The 20,730-nt window shown below is 41.5% G+C and overlaps 1 protein-coding gene across 1 annotated transcript in view; it reads right to left on the reverse strand.

Moving 5' to 3' along the window:
- The window catches only part of LOC137352404 (peptidyl-prolyl cis-trans isomerase FKBP8-like), a 189,329-nt gene that overhangs the window by 138,343 nt on the left and 30,256 nt on the right, over positions 1-20,730 (reverse strand). Inside the window, exon 3 of the mRNA XM_068017759.1 lies at positions 16,848-16,936. Coding sequence (XP_067873860.1) covers positions 16,848-16,936 — 89 coding nt within the window. The remainder of the gene's footprint in view (positions 1-16,847; positions 16,937-20,730) is intronic.

Below are 20,730 nucleotides of genomic sequence, written 5' to 3' on the forward strand. Positions count from 1 at the left end.
GGGTTCACCAATGACCAGAAACTGGTCAACCACTACTGTGGCTACAAGAGCAGGTCAGAGGCTGGGAATTCTGTGTGATGAACTCACCTCCTGACTCCCCAAAGCCTTTCCACCATCTACAAGGTGCAAGTCAGGGGTGTGATGGAATACTCTCCATTTGCCTGGATGGGTGCAGCTTCAACAACACTCAAGAAGCTCGACACCATCTAGGACAAAGCAACTGCTTGATTGGCACCCCATCCAGCACCTTCAACATTCACTCCCCCACCTTCAGTGGCTGCAATATGTACCATCTGCAAGGTGCACTGAGCAACTCGCCAAGATTTCCTCAACAGCATCTTCCAAACCACCTATAAGGACAAGGGCTGCCTGCACATGAGAACACCACTACCTGCAAGTTCCCCTCCAAGTTACAGATCATCCTGATATCAAAATATCTCACTATTCCTTCTTTGTTGCTTTGTCAGAATCCTGGAACTCCATCCTTAACTGCACTGTTGATGTACTTGCATCACATGGACTGCAGCAGCTCAACACAGCGGCTCACTACCACCTTCTCAGGGGAATTAGAGATGAGTAATAAATGCCGGCCTTGCCAGCGACGCCCACACCCCACGAATGAATATAAAAACATTTTCAAGTGCTGTTTTCACATCTTAAGCTTTCAAAAGTAAACAAATCATTTGGGGTTGAATAGCACAAAACCGATGGTGATGAATGGGCAGCTTTCACACCGCGCCCATTTCCTTTTCTATTCAAGTTAACTGGTTGCCAGCTTGTTATTGCCCATTTCATGCTGCAGTCGAAGACCAATTTCACCTCCCCACACCCTCCAATAATGTTGCATTGTAAAGGACTGGCAACTCAGGGAATGGAAAATATAATTTGGAACATTTCGGCATTATCTTTTTTCAATGAAAGTTATTCTTACACTGAATTATGATGACAAAGAATACACAGCACTTTAATATCTTGGCCTAGAGTTTCCACTTTGGGTGACTCAGGTGCAAATTGCATTCAAAATTGCACTAATTTTAAGGAGTATTTTTGTTTGCTCTCAAGTTTCAGCTCAAATTTACTTGTATATCGCGAATGCAAAATCTCACATGAACAAGAGCAATCGGACAGCAATTTGGAACATAATTTTTTTTTAAAGTTTGCATTAAAAATATTCTTTGATATATTTAAGTGTGGTAACTTGGTGGTGTTTTACAAGTACTGCTCGTAATGTAGTGCAGTGGTGACTTCACCTTTAAGAAACTGTTCCTTTAAGAGATCAGACCACTGATGCAACTGATGACAGAAGGAAGAGATACCATTTTAAAAGGCTCACTCAGCACATGGCTTTACAGGGACAGGATACACACCAGCAAGGAAAGACCTGTACCTGAAATCATACAACGTAAATAAGTAAGACAATAAATAATGTTTCTGTTGAATCTGAATATATAGCCTGTGCTTGTCATTTAAAAAAGATTTAAAACACAGCACAACACTACAATTTCTGGTGAGCAGGGGAAAAAAAGAGAAAAAAAGAAAAGATGAATCATAGAAGGTTCCAAGTTTAAGAAAACGAACACAGACAAAAAAAAAGTTGAGAGAAAACAAGGACTGTCTCAGGGAGAAAATGTGAACTAGAACAGAGAGAAAACCTGGGCTGGAACAGGAAAAAAAACATTTTGCGGGTACACAGTAACAAGGGAAATAAATGCAATGCAGCCATAAATTAATTAGTAAAAGTGGTGCAAACCTGAACACACTTGCCATTTTAAGAAAAGAAGGGCTTACGAGAAGGCAAACCTCACAGACTCAGGAACATACAGAAGACTTGCATTTAGGATAGCAGATTTTTAAAAAAGAATCACCCTGTGTGCGCAGCAATTGCTAGTCTTTCCAGCCTTTACAGAGACAGACAGCAACCCTGGGTCACATTGGAGCAAATGGCTAGCAAGATTCGAATGCCTAATGATGGCACTCAATATTAGTACACCAAAAGAAGAGAGTGTTACTCCTACACTATGCTGGACTAAAAGTCAATGATATCCTCGATACACTCACAGATACCAGAACCGTCGATGATGGTGACGTAGCGAAGACTGCTCTAACAAGATAGTTTCAACTGAGGTCAAATACTCACTACGAAATGTATTTTTTAGGCAAGCCAAACAAGATAAGTCTGAGACCCTTGACCATGACGTGACGAGACTCAGCAGTCTGAGCCAGAATTGCAACTTCACAGACATGGACAAAGAAATCATCTCCCAGATCATTATGACCTGTCAATCACCAAGACTAAGAAGGCAAGGTCCCAGAGAAGGCGAATCCTTAAAACTTGCAAAGGTTACTCAATATTTACATAACACTGAAAGTCAGTGAAAGACAAGCTGAAATCTTAGAAGGGAAAGAGGCAAATAACATAAGACGAGAATCCCCTGACGCCAGATCAAGATGGTCGACAGAATTCATGAATGCCACAAGAGGAGGGTTTCACCAGAGAAACACACCAAACACAAGGGGAAAGAAGAAACCCAGAGAAAGGTCCAAGGCATGATAAGGAAGACCAAGACAGCAATTACAATCACCTTAATTTTGAACATGCAGTCATTTGGTTGTGCATATCCTCACTATAAAACTTGTCCTGTGAGAGGAAAGAAGTCTAAAGTCTGTAGAAAGATGGGACATTTCACAAGAGTATGCACAAGTCATTAATAGAGTTGAATGCCAGAAGGAAGATTACATATTCACAGCACAAGAGAAGATTTTTATTGCTCACAACACACATACCGACACCTGCCGATGTGTGATGTGTTCATAGGCAATCCGACAATCTCTGCAATAATTGACTCAGAAGCAACAGTCAACATAATGGATGCCCTGACATTCCACGAGTTTCAGAGAAAACAGAAACTGCAATTGAACAAGCCAATATCTAAAATCTTCTCTTACGGATCAGATACCCCCCTACCAGTCCTAGGGATCATTCAAGTTACTCTCAAATCCTCCCATGGGTCCACATGTCAGACTGAGTTCCATATTGTAGACTCAAGCAAGGGGAATCTGCGAAGTTTCGAAACTGTCAGCGAATTGAAGCTGATCACGATCAACACCATCAGAGGACAGAACTCCCTGATGAAGGAAGACAACCTGAAGAAGAATCCACAATTATTCAAAGGCATCGGCAAAGTGAAAAACAAGCAAATCAAGCTCCAATTAGATGAGTCAGTCTAACCCTAAAAAACAGAAACACAGCTGGATTCCATTCCATACCATAAAGACACAGAGAAAGAATTGGACAGACTGAAGAAGTTAAACATTATTGCAAAGGCAGAAGGGCCAACACCACAGATCAGCCCAATTGTTGTAGTTCCTAAACCCACAGGACAAGTATGAATTTGCATGGACATGAGACAATCTAGTAAAGAGGTAAAATGAGGAAGGCACTCAATGCCAATGCTAGATGAGATAACTGAAGACATAAATGGGTCAACAATATTCAGTACACTAGATTCGACCACTGGATATTACCAATTTGAGTTAGACAAATCCAGTCGATACATAACTATCTTCAGCACCCACATTGGATTAAGAAGGTACAAGTGCTTAATGCTCAGAGTTAATGCAGCCTCTGACATTTTTCAATCGACACTAGCAAAAATATTTACAGGTCTGAATGGAGTCAAGAATGTCTCAGATGACATAATTATATACAGAAGAAAACAAGCAGAACATGACAAGCACTTAAAAGAAGTGTTGGATTGATTCCAAGTGCACAATTTGCAATTAAATAAAGACAAGTGCATTTTTTCAGCGGTGACAGTGAAGTTCCAAGGGCACGTATTTAACAAAATCTCCAGATTCTAAGAAGGTGAAGACGATGTTGAACACAGATGCACCCGCGAATGCAGAACAAGTCAAATCTCTCCTAGGATTAGTATCGTGCATCTCAAGATTTATCCCAGAGTATGCCTCCATCACAACCCCACTTCGACAGCTCACTCGAAAGGATGTCAATTGGAAATGGAACAAGGCAGGAGCGCAGGAATTTCATAACTTAAAGAAACCTCTGATAAATACACAAATAACGCCTTATTTCAATCGTAGAAGACATACTCTGTTGATATTAGATGCCAGTCCAGCTGGTCTTGGAGCCATGCCAAGACAACAAACCAATTTCATCCGCAAGCGGATCATTGACGGACAGAAACTAGATAGTTGCAGACAGAGAAAGAAATGCTCACAGTTGTATGGGGAGTATAACTTTTCCACTCATACCTATACAGAGCAAAGTTTAGCATTGTGATTGATCACAAACCATCACTGGGCATTTTTACAAAACAGAAACCAATGGCCACAAGAATTGAGAGATGGAGATTGAGACTCATGCTATATAAATTGGCACCAAAGTTTGGAATGAAAAACAGTAGCTGAACAGTGGGCTACCTTCAAAGACGAGATAGTTTGGGAACAGTCAAGGTATATTCCCTTGAAGGGGAAAGGTAGGGCAAACAAATCCAGAGCTCCTTGGATGAACATACGAACATATGTATGTCGACAAAAGAGATAGAGATGAAGATGAAGAAGAAAAACTGTGCTTATGATAGATGTCAGGTAGATAATACAATGGAAAACCAGGCTGAATATAGAAGGTTCAGAGGGGAAGTGAAAAGGCAAATAAGAAAAGCAAGGAGAGAGTATGAAAAGAGACTGGCAGCTAACATAAAAGGGAATCCCAAAGTCTTCTATATGCACATAAATAGTAAAAAGGTGATAAAAGGTGGAGTGGGGCTGATCAGGGACCAAAAGGGGGATTTACATATGGAGACAGAGGAAACAACTAAGGTATTAAATTAATACTTTGCATCTGCCTTTACCAAGGAATAAGTTGCTATCCAGGCCACAGTGAAAGAGGAGGTAATTAATACACTAGAAGGATTCAAAATTGATAATGAGGAGGTATTAGATAGACTCTCTATACTTACATTTGATAAAGCACAAAAGCATCCAAGGACACTGAGGGAAGTCAGAGTGGAAATTGCAGAGGCACTGGCCATAATTTTCCAGTCTTCCTTAGACTCTGGGGTGGTGCCAGAGGACTGGAGAATTGCAAATGTTCAAAAAAGGATATAAAGATAAGCCCAGCAAATACAGGCCAGTCAGTTTAACTTTGATGGTGGGGAAACTTCTAGAAACAATAATTCGGGACCAAATTAATAGTCACATGGACAAATGCAGGTTAATTAAGTAAAGCCAACACAGGTTTGTTGAGGAAAAATCATGTTTAATGAACTTGCTGGAGTTTTTTGAAGAGGTAACAGAGAGAGTTGATGAGGTCAATGATGTTGATGTGGTGTGCATGGACTTTCAAAAGATATAGTGCCGCACAACAGACTTGTGACAAAGTTATAGCTCATGGAATAGAAAGGACAGTGGTAATATGGATATGAAGTTGGCTGAGTGACAGAAAACAGAGAGTAGTGTTTAATGGATATTCTTTGGGCTGGAGGAAGGTTTGTAGTGGAGTTTCCCCAGGGTTCAGTGTTGGGACCCTTGCTCTTCCTGATATATATTAATGACCTAGACCTTGGTGTACAGCGGACAATATCAAAATTTGCGGACAATACGAAACTTGAAACAATTATGAACTGTGAGGAGAATAGTGTATAACTTCAAAAAGACATAGACAAGTTGGTGGAATGGGCAGACAAGTGGCAGATGAAGTTCAATGCAGAGAAATATGAAGTTATTCATTTTGGTAGGAAGAACATGGAGAGACAATATAACATAAAGGGCACAACTTTAAAGGGGGTGCAAGAGCAGAGGGACCTGGGTGTCATTGAAGGTGGCAGGAAAGGTTGAGAGAGCAGTTAATAAAGTATACAATATACTAGGCTTTATTAAAAGGGGCATGGAGTACAAGAGCAAAGAAATTATCTTGAACTTGTATAAGACACTAGTTTGGCCTTAGCTGGGGTATTGCGTCCAGTTCTGGACGCCACACTTTAAGAAAGATGTGAAGGCATTGGAGAGAGTACAGAAAAACATTAAAAGAATGGTTCCAGGGATGAGGAACTTCAGTTATGAAGACAGATTGGAGAAGTTGGAACTGTTTTCCTTGGAGAAAAGAAGGGTGAGAGGGGTTTTGATAGAGGTATTCAAAATCTTGAGGAGTCTGGACAGAGTGGATAAGGAGAAACTGTTTGCACTTGTGAAAGGAGTGAGAATGAGAGGGCACAGATTTAAAGTGATTGGTAAAAGAAGCAAACGCGACATGAGGAAAAACTTCTTCACACAGCGTATGGCTAAGGTCTGGAATGCACTACCTCAGAGGGGGCAGGTTCAATCGAGGCCTTCAAAGGGGAATTATACTGTTATCTGAAAAGAAAGAATGTGCAAGGTTACGGGGGGAAGGTGGTGGAATGGTATTATTGAATTGCTCATTCAGAGAGCTGGTACAGACACGAAGGGCTGAATGGCCTCCTTCTGTGCTGTAACAATTCTGTGATTCTGTGAACTGTCAACTAATATACAAACCAGGCAAACCCAAAGAGAACCTTGTTGCTTTTTAAAGTTGAAAACCAATTAAAGACAATCCTGCTGGGCCTGAAATAGACATTGACTACCTAATTACATGTGCAGTCACACCGTGCCTAAAGCCATGATGATAGACAAAGTAAGAGAAGAAACAGGGAAAGATGAAACACTACAACTTTTCATGAAAGCCTAACAAGCACAGAAGCATGATGATTGGAAACACCCTGATGTAAAAGTATACCAATCATGCAAGCATTAGTTCACAGCACATGATAGACTCATACTCAGAAGCAACAGACTTGTCCTCCCTACATCTTTAAGGAGGAAAGCAGTTGAGATCACGCATGCAAGACATCAAGGAATCGTAAAGACAAAAGACCTTCTGCAAGAGAAGATATGGTTCCCTGGAATTGACAAAATGGTAGAAGAAGCAATAAGAGAATGCATACCATGCCAAGCACCTATGAATGAAGGTACAAGAGAAGCCCGAAACAATTAGGATGACACCCTTGCCTGCAAGGCCCTGGAAGGAAGTGTCAGCTGATTTTTTTGGACCTTTTCCCTCTGGTGGATACATTTCAGTCAGCGTAGATGACTACAGCAGATATCTAGCGATAAAAGTGGTGACAGCGACATCTGCAAGAACAACTCTACCCAAATTTGATGCTGGCTTCGGAAGACAAGGGATACCTGATACAGTAAGCTCAACCAATGGCCCACCATTTAATAGTTATGAATTCACTGGATTTGCTACCCAATTAGAATTCACCCATTGAAGAATCATACCCCTATGGCCGAGAGCGAATGGAGAGGTAGAATGTTTTAATCGCACCCTAATAAAAACTATACAAACAGCTCATGCTGAAGGAAAAATCTGAAAACAACAACTCTTTAGATTTCTAAGAGCCAACAGGGCACCCCCTCATTCAACCACAAATATATTACCAAGCTTCGCTCTGAACGGAGGACAGATAAAGTGCAGACTGCCTCAATTCACGCCTACTCAAACCTACATGCACTCAACAGAAAGATCGAGGGATAGAGCCAAGAGTCAAAAACAGAAGATAAAGACACATACAGACTGATGGATGTGTACAAAAGATAGTGAGATAAAAGAAGAAAACAAAGTCCTAGTTCAGCAAGGGAAAAGATCAAAAAATTAGCTCACCATTTGATTTAAGAGTGTTTACGGTAGTTCAGAGAAAAGGAAGCATGATCATTGTGAAGAGAGGAAACTCCATTGTGAAGAGAAATGTAACCCACTTCAAAAGAGTCAATGCTAAAACAATCCCAGAAGAAAGTGATGAAGATGACTGATGACTTCATGCCTTCAACACTCAAGAAGCAGCTCAGCTAAATCAAGCACAGCCGAGATCGATACTGCAAGATCCATAGAGATCATCAAGACCTTACTGATTTCTTGTGCGATTTAAAGACTATATCATGCAGCAATGATGAAGGGAGCCAGATGACAACAAAATCTGCTATTGAGGGTGATGTGCCTGAAACCTATCCCCTCCAAGTTTCAAACTTCAGTCCAACTGAATTTTGTTCAATGGAATTTTGCAATTGCAAATCTTTTAAAGAAAAGGAGGAAACTTTAAATTTGAAAGAAGGGGGTTATATAATGTAGTGCAGTGGTGACTTCACCTTTAAGAAACCATACCTTTAAGAGATCAGACCACTGATGTAACTGATGACATCATCAGGCATATAGAGGAGACACCATTTTGAGAGGTTCACTCAGCACATGACTTTACAGAGACGTGATACACACCAGTGAGGAAAGGCTTATACCTGAAGTCATGCAATGTAAATATGAAAGACAATAAATAGTGTTTGTGTTGAATCTGAATATAAAGCCTGTGGTTGTCATTTAAAGAAGACTTAAGAACACAGCACAACACTGCACTGGTGAAAATGAGTTTATCACAAAAAGTAAGCATGTTTAATCTGAGGGTCAAGTCTACTGCCTTTGAGTAACCCAATTTTAGATAACTGAAAAAACTTAAACAAACTATACAGAATCTTTACTAATTACATTGGTGTACAGTTGTTAGTTTCTTCATAAGTTAAAAAAATCAAAAGCTTTTCAAACCTGTCCTTGTGACAAAATAAAGCTTAATTTTAAGAGCCTCCTCAAAGGGCTGCAAAAAGGCACAGTTAGTGGAACTCATCATGGTGATTAATTCAATCCAGGGTGTGGCCAGTTTTGTGAGTGGGGTCATTTTCAGTGCAATTTTTTCTTTAAACAAGCACAAAAGATCTTGAAAACTCTGTTCTGGACATAATGTTTATTTTATTTATTTAGAGATACAGCACTGAAACAGGCCCTTCGGCCCACCGAGTCTGTGCTGACCATCAACCACCCATTTATACTAATCCTACATTAATCCCATATTCCTACCACATCCCCATCTTCCCTCAATTCCCCTACCACCTAACTATACTAGGGGCAATTTATAATGGCCAATTTACCTATCAACCTGCAAGTCTTTTGGCTGTGGGAGGAAACCGGAGCACCCGGCAAAAGCCCACGTAATCACAGGGAGAGCTTGCAAACTCCGCACAGCAGTACCCAGAATCGAACCCAGGTCGCTGGAGCTGTGAGGCTGCGGTGCGAACCACTGCGCCGCCCAATGTGTGCTTGAAATTCTGTGATCATTGTGCTGGTTTAGCCAATTTTTGACAAACTGATCTGAGGAAAACAGTGTACACTAGTGGAAACTCTAGGCCCTTTTGTCTTATCACCTCAGTGGAGGTTAAAGCCTGGGTACCCGACCCGAACCCAATCATACCCGACTACATGTGTTGGGTTCGGGTCGGGAAAGGTCGGGTCGAAATTCCGAGTCCAGCATTCGGGCTTGGATCGGGTCAGGCTGAACACTGCTTCTGGGAAGTCAATGGATCAGGCTTACCCATGATTTCCTACAACTCCAGCTGCAGGAATAGCCTGCTGCCGGAACAAATGAAGGAGATTTGTATCGTGTTGGGTCGGATATGGCGCGAAAAAAAATTAAAGGGCTCAGTTCGGGTCGGGTTCGGGTTGGCTGTGGTCAGGTCGGGCCTGGGTAGGATTTTAATTTTAGACCTGAGCCAGGCTTTAGTGGAGGTGGGAAATTCCAACTGTGTACACATTAAGCAAAAATAGTTGGTGAGACAGATTTAATTTTTTTTGATCTAGTTTCAGGCAAACATTTTTCTTTTGACTCTTTATGAAATGGAGAATTTGTTCTCCATTCAAATATGTCTTTTCCATGAATTAATGACTGTTGGCCAGACAATGGGGTTCTATATAGCCAAAAGATCCCAGAAAGTGATATATCACCTCTGTGTGACAACTGGTTATCATTCAGGGGTCAGAAATTCCATTCTTAGGAGTAAATCAAAAGGGCATCATTTTTTCAACTTTTTTTACCAATTCTCCTACCCACAAACCCCAATGTTGAGGTAGATTTTGAACTTGCCACGCAGGCAGCAAACTGGCTTAGGTGCAGCCCCTGTGGAGAAACTGCCTGACTTACATTCCTAAAGAAATGAATGGAAACAAAAATCAAGTGGTTTCTATAATGTGCAGCCAATCTGCAACAGCAATTTTACACCCAGGTGCCAAGTTCAAAATTTATCACAAAATAAAAGCAAAATACTGCGGATGCTGGAAATCGGAAACACAAACAAAAAATACTGGAAATACACAGCAGGTCTGGCAGCATCTGTGGAGAGAGAAGCAGAGTTAATGTTTCAGGTCAGTGACCCTTCATCAGAATAGTTCACTCCCTCCATCACCATCGCACTGTGGCTGCACTGTGTCCTATCTACAGGACGTACTGCAGCAATTCACCAAGGTTTCTTCAGCAACCTCCACCACCTAAAAAGACAAGGGGAGCAGGTGCGTAGGAACACCACCACCTGCAGGTTCCCCCTGCAAGTCACATAGCATCATGATTAGGAAATATATCGCCGTTCCTTCATCATCGCTGGGTCAAAATCCTGGAAATCCCTATCTAATAGCATCGTAGGAGCATTTCCATTACATGGACTGCAGTGATTCAAGAAGAAGGCTTCTCAAGGCAACTAGGGATGGGCAATAAATGCTGACCTCGCCAGCGGTGTCCATATCAAGAGAATGAATAAAAATAATTGCTCTTCAGTACCTGCCCAAATGAATAGATGAACCAAGAAAGTGAGTATCAGCAGGTTATTTATCCATGGATGACATCACAGCTAAGATCACGTGCTTACTTGACCTTCACAAGTGCAAATTCCACCAAGGGGCACTGACTTAGCAATCAGGAGCAGGAAGACCTGGTCGATATCCTCCATTCTAACTCAGATCACTTAAGTCAGTTACAGCCCTATATCACTACCTGAAGCTAGCTTAGGTATTTATTGTTTAATCAACTGGGCCATTAGGGGCCCTGGAGAACACCATCATCATGAGTAAGTATTGGAGGAACCTTCTTTCATTTGTTTCTAAACCAATGGCATAAACTTCAGTGAACCACATGAGCGTATTTATTACACCATGATGAAAAGGGTCGCCAATCCTTCCAACATACCTTTCTCAAACATAAAAATGCTTTCTAAGTACTTTAAAACTGTAGTCATCCATAGTCATACTACAAAGAAGAGCTGAAGAAGCCTGTCCGTTTAAATGGTGTTTTTTTGTTTGTACATATGTGTCGTTGAACTCTGCCCTTTGGTCTTCTGTTCTGAGTGATTGGCAAGATCCAGGAATGAGGCTAATGCTTCAGAGGAACACGAGGAACAGGATTAGGCTATTGAACCTCTCGAGCCTGCTCTGCCATTCAATTAGGTCAAGGCTCCATCAAATGTACTTCAACCCAATGTTACTGCTTTTGTTCCATATCCGTAGATACCCTTACCCAACATTAATTTATCAATCTTAGTCTTCAAAGTCTCTATTGTCCCAGCATCCACAGTATGTTTAGGGGAGAGATTACAGATTCCTATTACCCTTTGTGTGATTTCAGTCCTGAATCACTGAGCTCTAATTTTAGGATTGCGTCCCCTCGTTCTTGACTGCCCCACCAGAGGAAATAATTTAGTCATAGAGTCATACAGCATAGAAACAGGCCCTTCAGCCCACCGCGTCCATGCTGACCATAATGCCAATCTATACTAATCCCACCTGCCTGCATTCATTCCATATCCCTCTATGCCTTGCTCACCTGTCCAGATGCCTTTTAAATGTTGCTACTGTTCCTGCCTCCACCACCTCCTCAGGCAGCTCATTCCAGATACCCACTAATCTTTGTGTGAAAAATTTACCCCTTTTATCCCTTTAAACCTCCTCCCTCTCACCTTAAATCAATGCCCTCTAGTTTTAGACACCCCTACTATGGGAAACAGACTCTGGCTATCTACCCTATCCATGCCTCTCATAATTTTATATACCTCTATCATGTCCCCTCTCAGCCTCCTTCGCTCCAGGGAAAACAGACCCAGCCTATCCAATCTCTCTTTATAACTCAAGCCCTCCAAACCAGGCATAATCCTTGTGAATCCTTTCTACACCCTCTCTTAATCACATCTTTCCTGTAGTGCGGCAACCAGAACTGCACACAGTACTCCAAATGTGGCCTAACCAATGTTGTGTACAACTGTAACATGACGTCCCAACTCTTGTACTCAATGCCTTGGCCAATGAAGACAAGCATGCCATACACCTTCTTCACCACTCTGTCTACCTGTATTGCCACTTTCAGTGAACTATGTACTTGCACCCCAAGGTCTCTCTGCTCAACAACACTCCCCAGGGCCCTGCCATTCACTGTATATGTCCTGCCCTGGTTTAACTTCCCAAAATGCATCACTTCACACTTGTCTGCGTTAAATTCCATTTGCCACTCCCTTGTCCACTTTCCCAGTTGATCTATATCCTGTTGTAACCTTAGACAACCTTCTTCACTGTCCACTATACCACCAATTTTGGTATCATCTGCAAACTTAACATGCCCCTTACATTCACATCCAAGTCATTAATATATATGACAAACAACAGAGGGCCCAGCACCGATCCCTGCGGCACACCACTGGTCATCGGCCTCCAATCTGAAAAACAACCCTCCACTACCACCCTCTGCCTCCTATCACCAAGACAATTTTGTATCCAATTGCCTAGATCATCCTAGATCCCATGTGTTCGAACCTTCTGGACCAGCCAACCATGCGGGACCTTGTCAAAGGCCTTGCTAAAGTCCATGTAGACAACGTCCATCGCCTTGCCCTCGTCAATCCTCTTGGTCACCTCCTCGAAAAACTCAATCAAATTTGTGAGACATGATTTCCCACACACAAAGCCATGCTGACTATGGTACAATTAATAGCTTTAGAAGTATGTTTTGCTGCTTAATGAAACAGTGTGATTATTAATATTTTATGTCCTTCCTGAGCTTATCATAACTTCTCTTCACCCTTCCACATAAGGAATTAGAAGGTTTTCTGGTAACATTGGAGTAATTATTATTGCCATGAGGTGAAGTTTTAAAGAGCCAATACAGGCATGATGGGCTGAGTGGCCTCTTTCTGTTCTGTGTGATCTTATAATTCCATAAGCTGAGAGTTAAAACAATCCCTGGTGCAGTAAAATCCCTGAAATATGAATGTTTCAATATTGCTATTGGACTCCTTTTAACAAACAAAACAATTTTCAATTTGGCACGCTGTTTCGGATGGCGCCTTTCTAGTACAGTCCAGCTTTAAGTAGCAATTTTACATAGCTGGAGTTGACCACCGGTTATTGCAGTATCAGGTAGAGCTTTCAAGGGAAGGCTGCCAACAGCAGAATGAAGAATTCCAAGTCAACACTCTCAGTGCATACACTGGCAGGCTTACCACACTACATGAATTTCCCATGAACTAATGCTATATACAGTATACAGCCACACATCTGGTGAGGCATATCTCTCAGATCACTGCCATCAGCCTGGCCCAGTGACATTAAGGCACACTCCCTCCTTCAGCTTAACGAGCTTAACGTACCAGGATATTAAGACAAACACACTTGTGCGCAGAAAGTTACAGTTGTAGTCCTGTCTGACTAGATAGAAAATATTCACAAGTGGAAGGTAAAATGGCTGAAACGTGTTAGATACAAGTGCTGCAGAATGGCTTTTGGGTGAATGTATTAGAATGTGCTGGCTGCGCAAGAACATGAAATTTGAAAGAAAATATATTACTGCTGGCTGTACTGGAAATCTAACTTTGAGAAGTGGCACTGTCACAATGTCAATTAAGAGTAGCCACCAAGAAATGATTGGTCATCATTAGCCACAATTAGAAAGCTGTCACTCAGGTCTGTGGTTGGCACGACACAACTCTGTGAACCATTTGCTATTATTGAATACTCCTCTACTCTGCCACTAAGCCACAGTTTAGCAATTACATTGGGAGATTACTATCGCTGCACTATTAGAAATTAGAAAGTGTAATCACAAAAGTATTGAACTAGCATTTACTGGAAGTAGTAAAATGAAAGAATTATTAATTGTTTCTTTTCAGGTATCTGTTTTGATGAAAGACTCATTTCTTTGTTCTTCAATGCTGGTCTGGATCCAAGTCGAACACATTCACCAGTACAACGTTTACAGTTAGCTTTGAAAGGACTGTTCCCAGGCCAGCATTAATCTACTGTATGTTTTCCTCTATCGTACCACTTTCAACATTTATTTAACACTGTGTAACATTTGGTTAAACTAAATGGATATAACTGAGAATTTTAACAAAATGGTATAATAATCATGGATTAGATAACCAACGTTTAGAAATAACATACCACAGGTCTAAGAGGTTCTAAAGGGTCAGTGGGAATGTTAAGCCTATCACTGGCAGAATCACAGCCACATGTCTGAGCAAAATGCAGATGCCTAAATCGCTTGGTGAAATTAAATATTAAAGGGGACATGAACTTTAAATTTGTAATGGAGTTCAGATCAGCACCTACAACAACAACAACTTGTCAGGGAGGCGGTGGTGTAGTGGTGATGCAACCGGACAAGTAGTCCAGAGGCTCCGGCAAATGCTTGGGGGTCATGGTTTGAATTGCACCATGGCAGATAGTGAAGTTTGAATTCAATTAACAAAAATCTGGAGTTAAAAGCTAGTCTAATGGTGACCATGAAACCATTGTCGATTCTTGTAAAAGCTCATCTGGTTCACTAATGTCCTTTCGGGAAGAAAATCTACCGTCCTTACTTGGTCTGACCTACAGTGTGACTCCACTCCAGAAATGTAGTTGACTCTTAAATGCCCTCTGAAATGGCCTAGCAAGCCACTCAGTTCAAGGGCAATTAGGGATGGGCAATAAATGCTGGCCTAGCCGGTGACGCCCACATCCGACGAACAAAGAAACAAAAAACTTGCATTTATATAGTGCCTTTAATGTAGTAAAACATCCCAAGGCAGGTCGCAGGAGGGTTGTAGGGGAGAAGGTTATAGAGATGGGGAGGGGCGAGGCCACAGAGGGGCTTGAAATTAAGAATGGTAATTTTAAAATCTAGGTGTTGCTGAACTGGGAGCGTATGTAAGTCAGCAAGTACTAGGGTGAATGGGTAGCAAAAAATACATTTACAAAAAACATGCAATCAGTGAAGAATATTCTGACACGTTGAGCTGGATTTTCAAAGCGTCGCGCAGTCAGGACTTGTGCGGGTGCAATTTCAAAAACGTGGTCCCAGAGATTGTCTCGGGATCCCGACATCTCTGGGACAGTTTGTAATTTTCAAAGGGCCGGCGATGGGAGGAGGGAACAGGAAATCCACTAACCACCAATTAATGGCCCCTTATGCTCCTTAAGGAGCTTGTTAAGGGGTCTGTCCAGTGCAGAATGGAATTTTTAAACTTTATTTTGGTGAACCCCAACAGTCTGGTGCACATTAGTGCGCAGCTGTTGGATTTACCGCGGGGCCAAATAAAGTTTATTTGTCTTTGTCTTAAAACTGTTTTTTATTGGACCTTCTTGCGTCGATGCAAACGCTAGACTTTCATCTTTACTGCACGGCCCCTTTCATCCTTCATTTTTCTTGATGGCCCTGTAAAGAGCTGCCTGCTCTCTTCAGCAAGGCACTGGCAGCCTCCAACAAGGCTGCAGCCTGCCTTTGACACAGGCAGCAACCAGGCAGCTCCTGCCTCCTGGTGACACTTGGCACCACTAATTGGGCACAGAACCCACCTCCTGCCCAATTAGGGCTTTTACATTTAACAATGGTGGGGTGAGAGCAATGCAGCTGAGGCATGGTGTCAGGACTTGGAGTTCATCAAGGCGTTGGGTTCCCGACCCTGATTTGAAAGTCCAGCCCATTGTGTTTCAGCCGTGACTCAGTTAGCAGCTTTTGGGTTCAAGTCCCACTCCAGGGCTTGAGCACAAAAATCAAGAGTGACACTCCAGTGCAGTACTGAGGGAGTGCTGCAATGTCGGGGGTGCTGTCTTTCAGATGAGACGGTAAACTAAGGCCCCATCTTCCCTCTCAGGGGAGGTAAAAGATCCCGTGGCACTATTTTGGAGAGTAGGGGTGTTATCCCCCATATCCTGTCCAATGTTCATCCCTCAATCAACATCACAAAAACAGATTATTTGTTCATTATCACATTGCTATGGGAACTTGGTGCAAATTGGCTGCTATTGTACTTCATTGGGTGTAAAGTGCTTTAGGACATCCTGTGGTTGTTACAGGTGCTACATAAATGAAAATCTTTGGGTTTTTATTGTAATTAGGAAAAGGTGCTACCCACAAATCTAATGTATTTCTGCATTACACAACGGATAGCGAAAGGTTTCCCTGCAATGCGTCCAATAATACAATGACTCAAAGAACCAACAAAAAAATTGAAAATTCTGATTGACCAGAAGATGCATTCACAACTTCCTGTTGGAGAAAGGCTGTTTAAATGTTAACATCTTAAATATTTAGAAACTGTATCAACAAAGGTTTTATTAGAAATATCTGTGTTTTGCTGCATTCACGCTCAAACAGACATTTACTCAGTCAGTTGTCAATTTATTCACATTAAAAGCCACATCTGACTACCTTATCAAATGTTTTCACTCCTGCTACTTTTCACAAAACCTCTTGCACTCAAGACTTAATTGAGTTCTTGGTACAAATAAAAAATCCTATTGCTAAATCTGAGACATGGTTTACATTCACATCAATAGGACAATCAATGGCTGATGACAATTTTCACCTTTTCCCACTTTTTCTATTATCTGTTCAATAATCTTCTGTTGTCCTAACATCTTGGAAGTTCAACTTTCTTGCTGCTCAGAACACAGTCATATAACAATGTGACCTTACCTCCCCGTGCGGCCGTAGGCATACTGTCCATCAGCGATTATAAGAGCAACTTCATCCAATTGCATTGTAAATGCACAGAATTCAAGGGCCTACAGATAGCATAGAAATATTAAGGCATTAATTGGTGGAATGAGTTATAAATATTCCAAAATGTATAAAGTGTCTTGCAGTATTATCTATTCTCGGACAGCACTTTAATTTGTTTTTGAGCATCAGGATATTTTTTCAAATGATGAATGGAGGCCCGATGTAATTTACAAGAATTGTAAAGTGAAGATTCTCTGACATCCTTGGCCCCACAGCAACCTCTGGGCTGCCCAACTATTGTCCAACATTAAGTCCTGAAGGAGTAAGAACTTTCTCCAGCTTGGCATTGGCAACGGTGAATCCATCTTGTTGAGCTCCCACCAAAAACTCTGCACTGTAGCCATCGATTCCATGCCCCAGTTGCTTGATCAGTTTGAATCCGACAATGGTCAAACCCAGTGCCCTGTTAACCCGAGCTGACCTTCAAATTTTCAATCCTCACCATCACCAATTCCATCTGTTTCCTAAATAATAGTTGGCTTCCTTAGCTCACCCACATGACCGTTGAGCACTCACTCGTACCTTTGTTACCTCCAGATTTGATTTGTCCAACACTGTCTTCTGCAGCTGTCCAAGTTCTAACCAGTTTAAATTCCAATCCTGCCCAAATATCACATGCCTGTATTCTATCCCGCACTATGTCCTGCCCTCTTATCATTCCTGTCTTTGCCAATTTACCCATTTCCCAACACATCCTCATAGTCATTTGCATCTCCATCTGTGAGTCCACCTCCTTTTCAACCCTCGTCAAACTTATGTGACCCTCCCTCGTCCAACTCTGGCCTCCTTCGGTAGCAGAAGTTTTAGTCATCTCTATCCCACACTCTAAAACCGTTGAGCTGTTTTCCTAAACCCTTCTGCCATGCTACCTCTCCCTGACTTTCGAAGGCCTGATCTTTGGTAAACGTCTCACCCCTGTGATGTGTATTGGGAACATTTTCCTGCATTAATACATAAATGTAAGTTGTTTTGTATGTGAAGACATGTGGTGAGCAAAGCAACATGTTCAACTGTTGTCCAGAGATTTGGTGAGACTACACCTGGAATACTGTCTTACAGTTTTGGTTTCCATACATAAGAAAGGATATACTTTCCTTAGAGAGGGTACAATGAAGTTTCACTGGATTGATTCCTGGTATGAGTAGGTTGTCCTATGAGGAGAAATTGAGTAGAATGGGCCTATCTATGGGATGGAGTTTTCAGACTGAAAGTTGATCTCATTGAAATGTAAAAGCTACTGAGAAGGCTTAACAAAGGTAGATGCTGAGACGTTGTTACCCCTGTTGGAGCATCTAGACCTAGGGGGCACAGTCGCAGCATAAGGGGGCAGCCATTTTGGACTGAGATGAGGAGAAATGTCTTTACTCTGAGGATTGTGAATCTTTGGAATTCTCGACCCAAGAAGGCTGTGGATACTCATTTGTTGAGTATATCCAAGGCTGTGCTCAGCAGATTTTTGGACTCAAAGGGAATCAGAGATCTGGGGATCGGGCAGAAAAGTGGAGTTGAGGTTGAGGATCAGCCATGATCTTATTGAATGGCAGAGAGGGGTCGAGAGGCCATATACGAACATACGCATTAGGGGCAGGAGTAGGCCACTCGGTCCTTCAGCCTGCTCCGCCATTCAATAAATTCATGGCTGAACTGATTACTCCATATTTCCACCTACCACAATAACCTTCCAACCCCTTGCTTATCAAGAATCTATCTACCTCTGCCTTAAAAATACTCAAAGACTCTGCTTCCACCACCTTTTCAGGAAGAGAATTCCAAAGACTCACGACCCTCTGAGAGAAAACATTTCTCCTCATCTCTGTTTTAAATGGGCAACCCCTTATTTTTAAAGTGACCACGAGTTCGAAATTCTCCCACATGGGGAAACAACCATTTCCACATCCACCCTGTCTAGACCCCTCAGGATTTTATATGTTTCAATCAAGTCGCCACTTACTCTTCAAAATTCCAGAAGATACAAGCCTAGCCTATCCAATCTTTCCTTGTAAGACAGCCTGCCCATTCCAGGTATTAGTCTAGTAAACCTTCTCTGAACTGCTTCCAATGTATTTACATCCTTCCTTAAGTAAGGAGACCAGTACTGTACACAATACCCCAGATGTGGTCTCAACAATGCCCTGTATAGCTGAAGCATAACCTCCCTACTTTTGTATTCAATCACCCTCACGGTAAACAATAACATTCTATTAGCTTTCCTAATTACATGCTATACCTGATTATTAACCTTTTGTGATTCATGAACTAGGACACCCAGATCCCTCTGCATCTCAGAGCTCTGCAGTCTCTCACCATTTAGATAATATGCTCCTTATTTATTCTTCCTGTCAAAGTGGACAATTTCACACATTCCCACATTATACTCCATTTTCCAGGATTTTGCCCACTCACTTAACCTATCTCTATCCCTTTGTAGCCCCCTTATATCCTCTTCACAATGTACTTTCCTACCTATTTTTGTGTCATCAGCAAAGTTAGCAACCATACCTTTGGTCCCTTCATCTAAGTCATTTATAGAAATTGTAAAAAGTTGAGGCCCCAGCACAGATCCCGGTGGCACAGCACTCATTACATCTTGCCAACCAGAAAAATGACCCATTTATGCTAACTCTCTGTTTCCTGATAGCTAGCCAATCTTTTATCCATGCCAATATGTTATTCCCTAGACCATGAGCTTTTATTTTCTGCAATAACCTTTGATGTGACACCTTATCAAATGCCTTCTGGAAATCTAAGTACAATACATCCACCGATTTCCCTTTATCCATAGCAAATGTAACTCCCTCAAAGAATTCCAATAAATCGGTTAAACATGATTTCCCTTTCACAAAACTATGTTCACTCTGCCTAATTGCTTTGAATTTTTCTAAATGCCCTGCTATAAGGTCTTTAATAATAGCTTCTAACATTTTCCCTAAGTCAGATGTTAAGCTAACTGGCCTGTATTTTCCTGCTTTCTGTCTCCCTCCTTTTTTGAATAAAGGAGTTACATTCACTATTTTCTAATCTAATGGAATCTTCCCCGAATCGAGGGAATTTTGGAAAATTAAAACTAATGCATCAACTATCTCACTAGCCACTTCTTTTAACTCCCTAGGATGAAGTCCATCAGGACACAGCCCACAACTCCAACAATATGTTCAGTACCACTTCCCTGGTGATTGTAATTTTCTTGGGTTCCTCCCTCCCTTCCATTTTCTGACTTACAGTTAATAATGAGATGTTAGCTGTATCCTCAATAGTGAAGACTGATGCAAAATATCTGTTCAATTCATCTGCCATCTCCTTATTATCCATTATTAATTCCCCAGACTCACTTTCTATAGGACCAACGCTCACTCTTCTTTTTTAAATATCTATAGAAACTCTTATTATCTGTCTATATTTCTAGCTAGCTTTCTCTCGTACTCTAATTTTACCTTCCTTATGAATCTTTTAGTCATTTTTTGCTGTTTTTTTATATTCTGTCCAATCTTCTGACCTGCCTCTCATCTTTGCACAATTATAGACTTTTTCTTTAAGTTTGATACTATCTTTAACTGTTTTAGTTAACCATGGATGGCGGGTCCCACCCTTGGAATTTTTCCTTCTCATTGAAATGTATCTATTCTGTGTATTCTGAAATATCCCCTTAAATGTCTGCCACTGCATCACTATTGACCAATACCTTAACCTGATTTGCCAGTTCACTTTAGCTAGCTCTGTTTTCATGCCCTAATAATTGCCCTTATTTAAGTTTAAAATACCAGTCTTGGACCCACTCTTCTCTCCCTCAAACTGAATG

This window comes from Heterodontus francisci, chromosome 38 (genome assembly GCF_036365525.1).
Source record: "Heterodontus francisci isolate sHetFra1 chromosome 38, sHetFra1.hap1, whole genome shotgun sequence".
Taxonomy (NCBI): Eukaryota; Metazoa; Chordata; class Chondrichthyes; order Heterodontiformes; family Heterodontidae; genus Heterodontus; species Heterodontus francisci.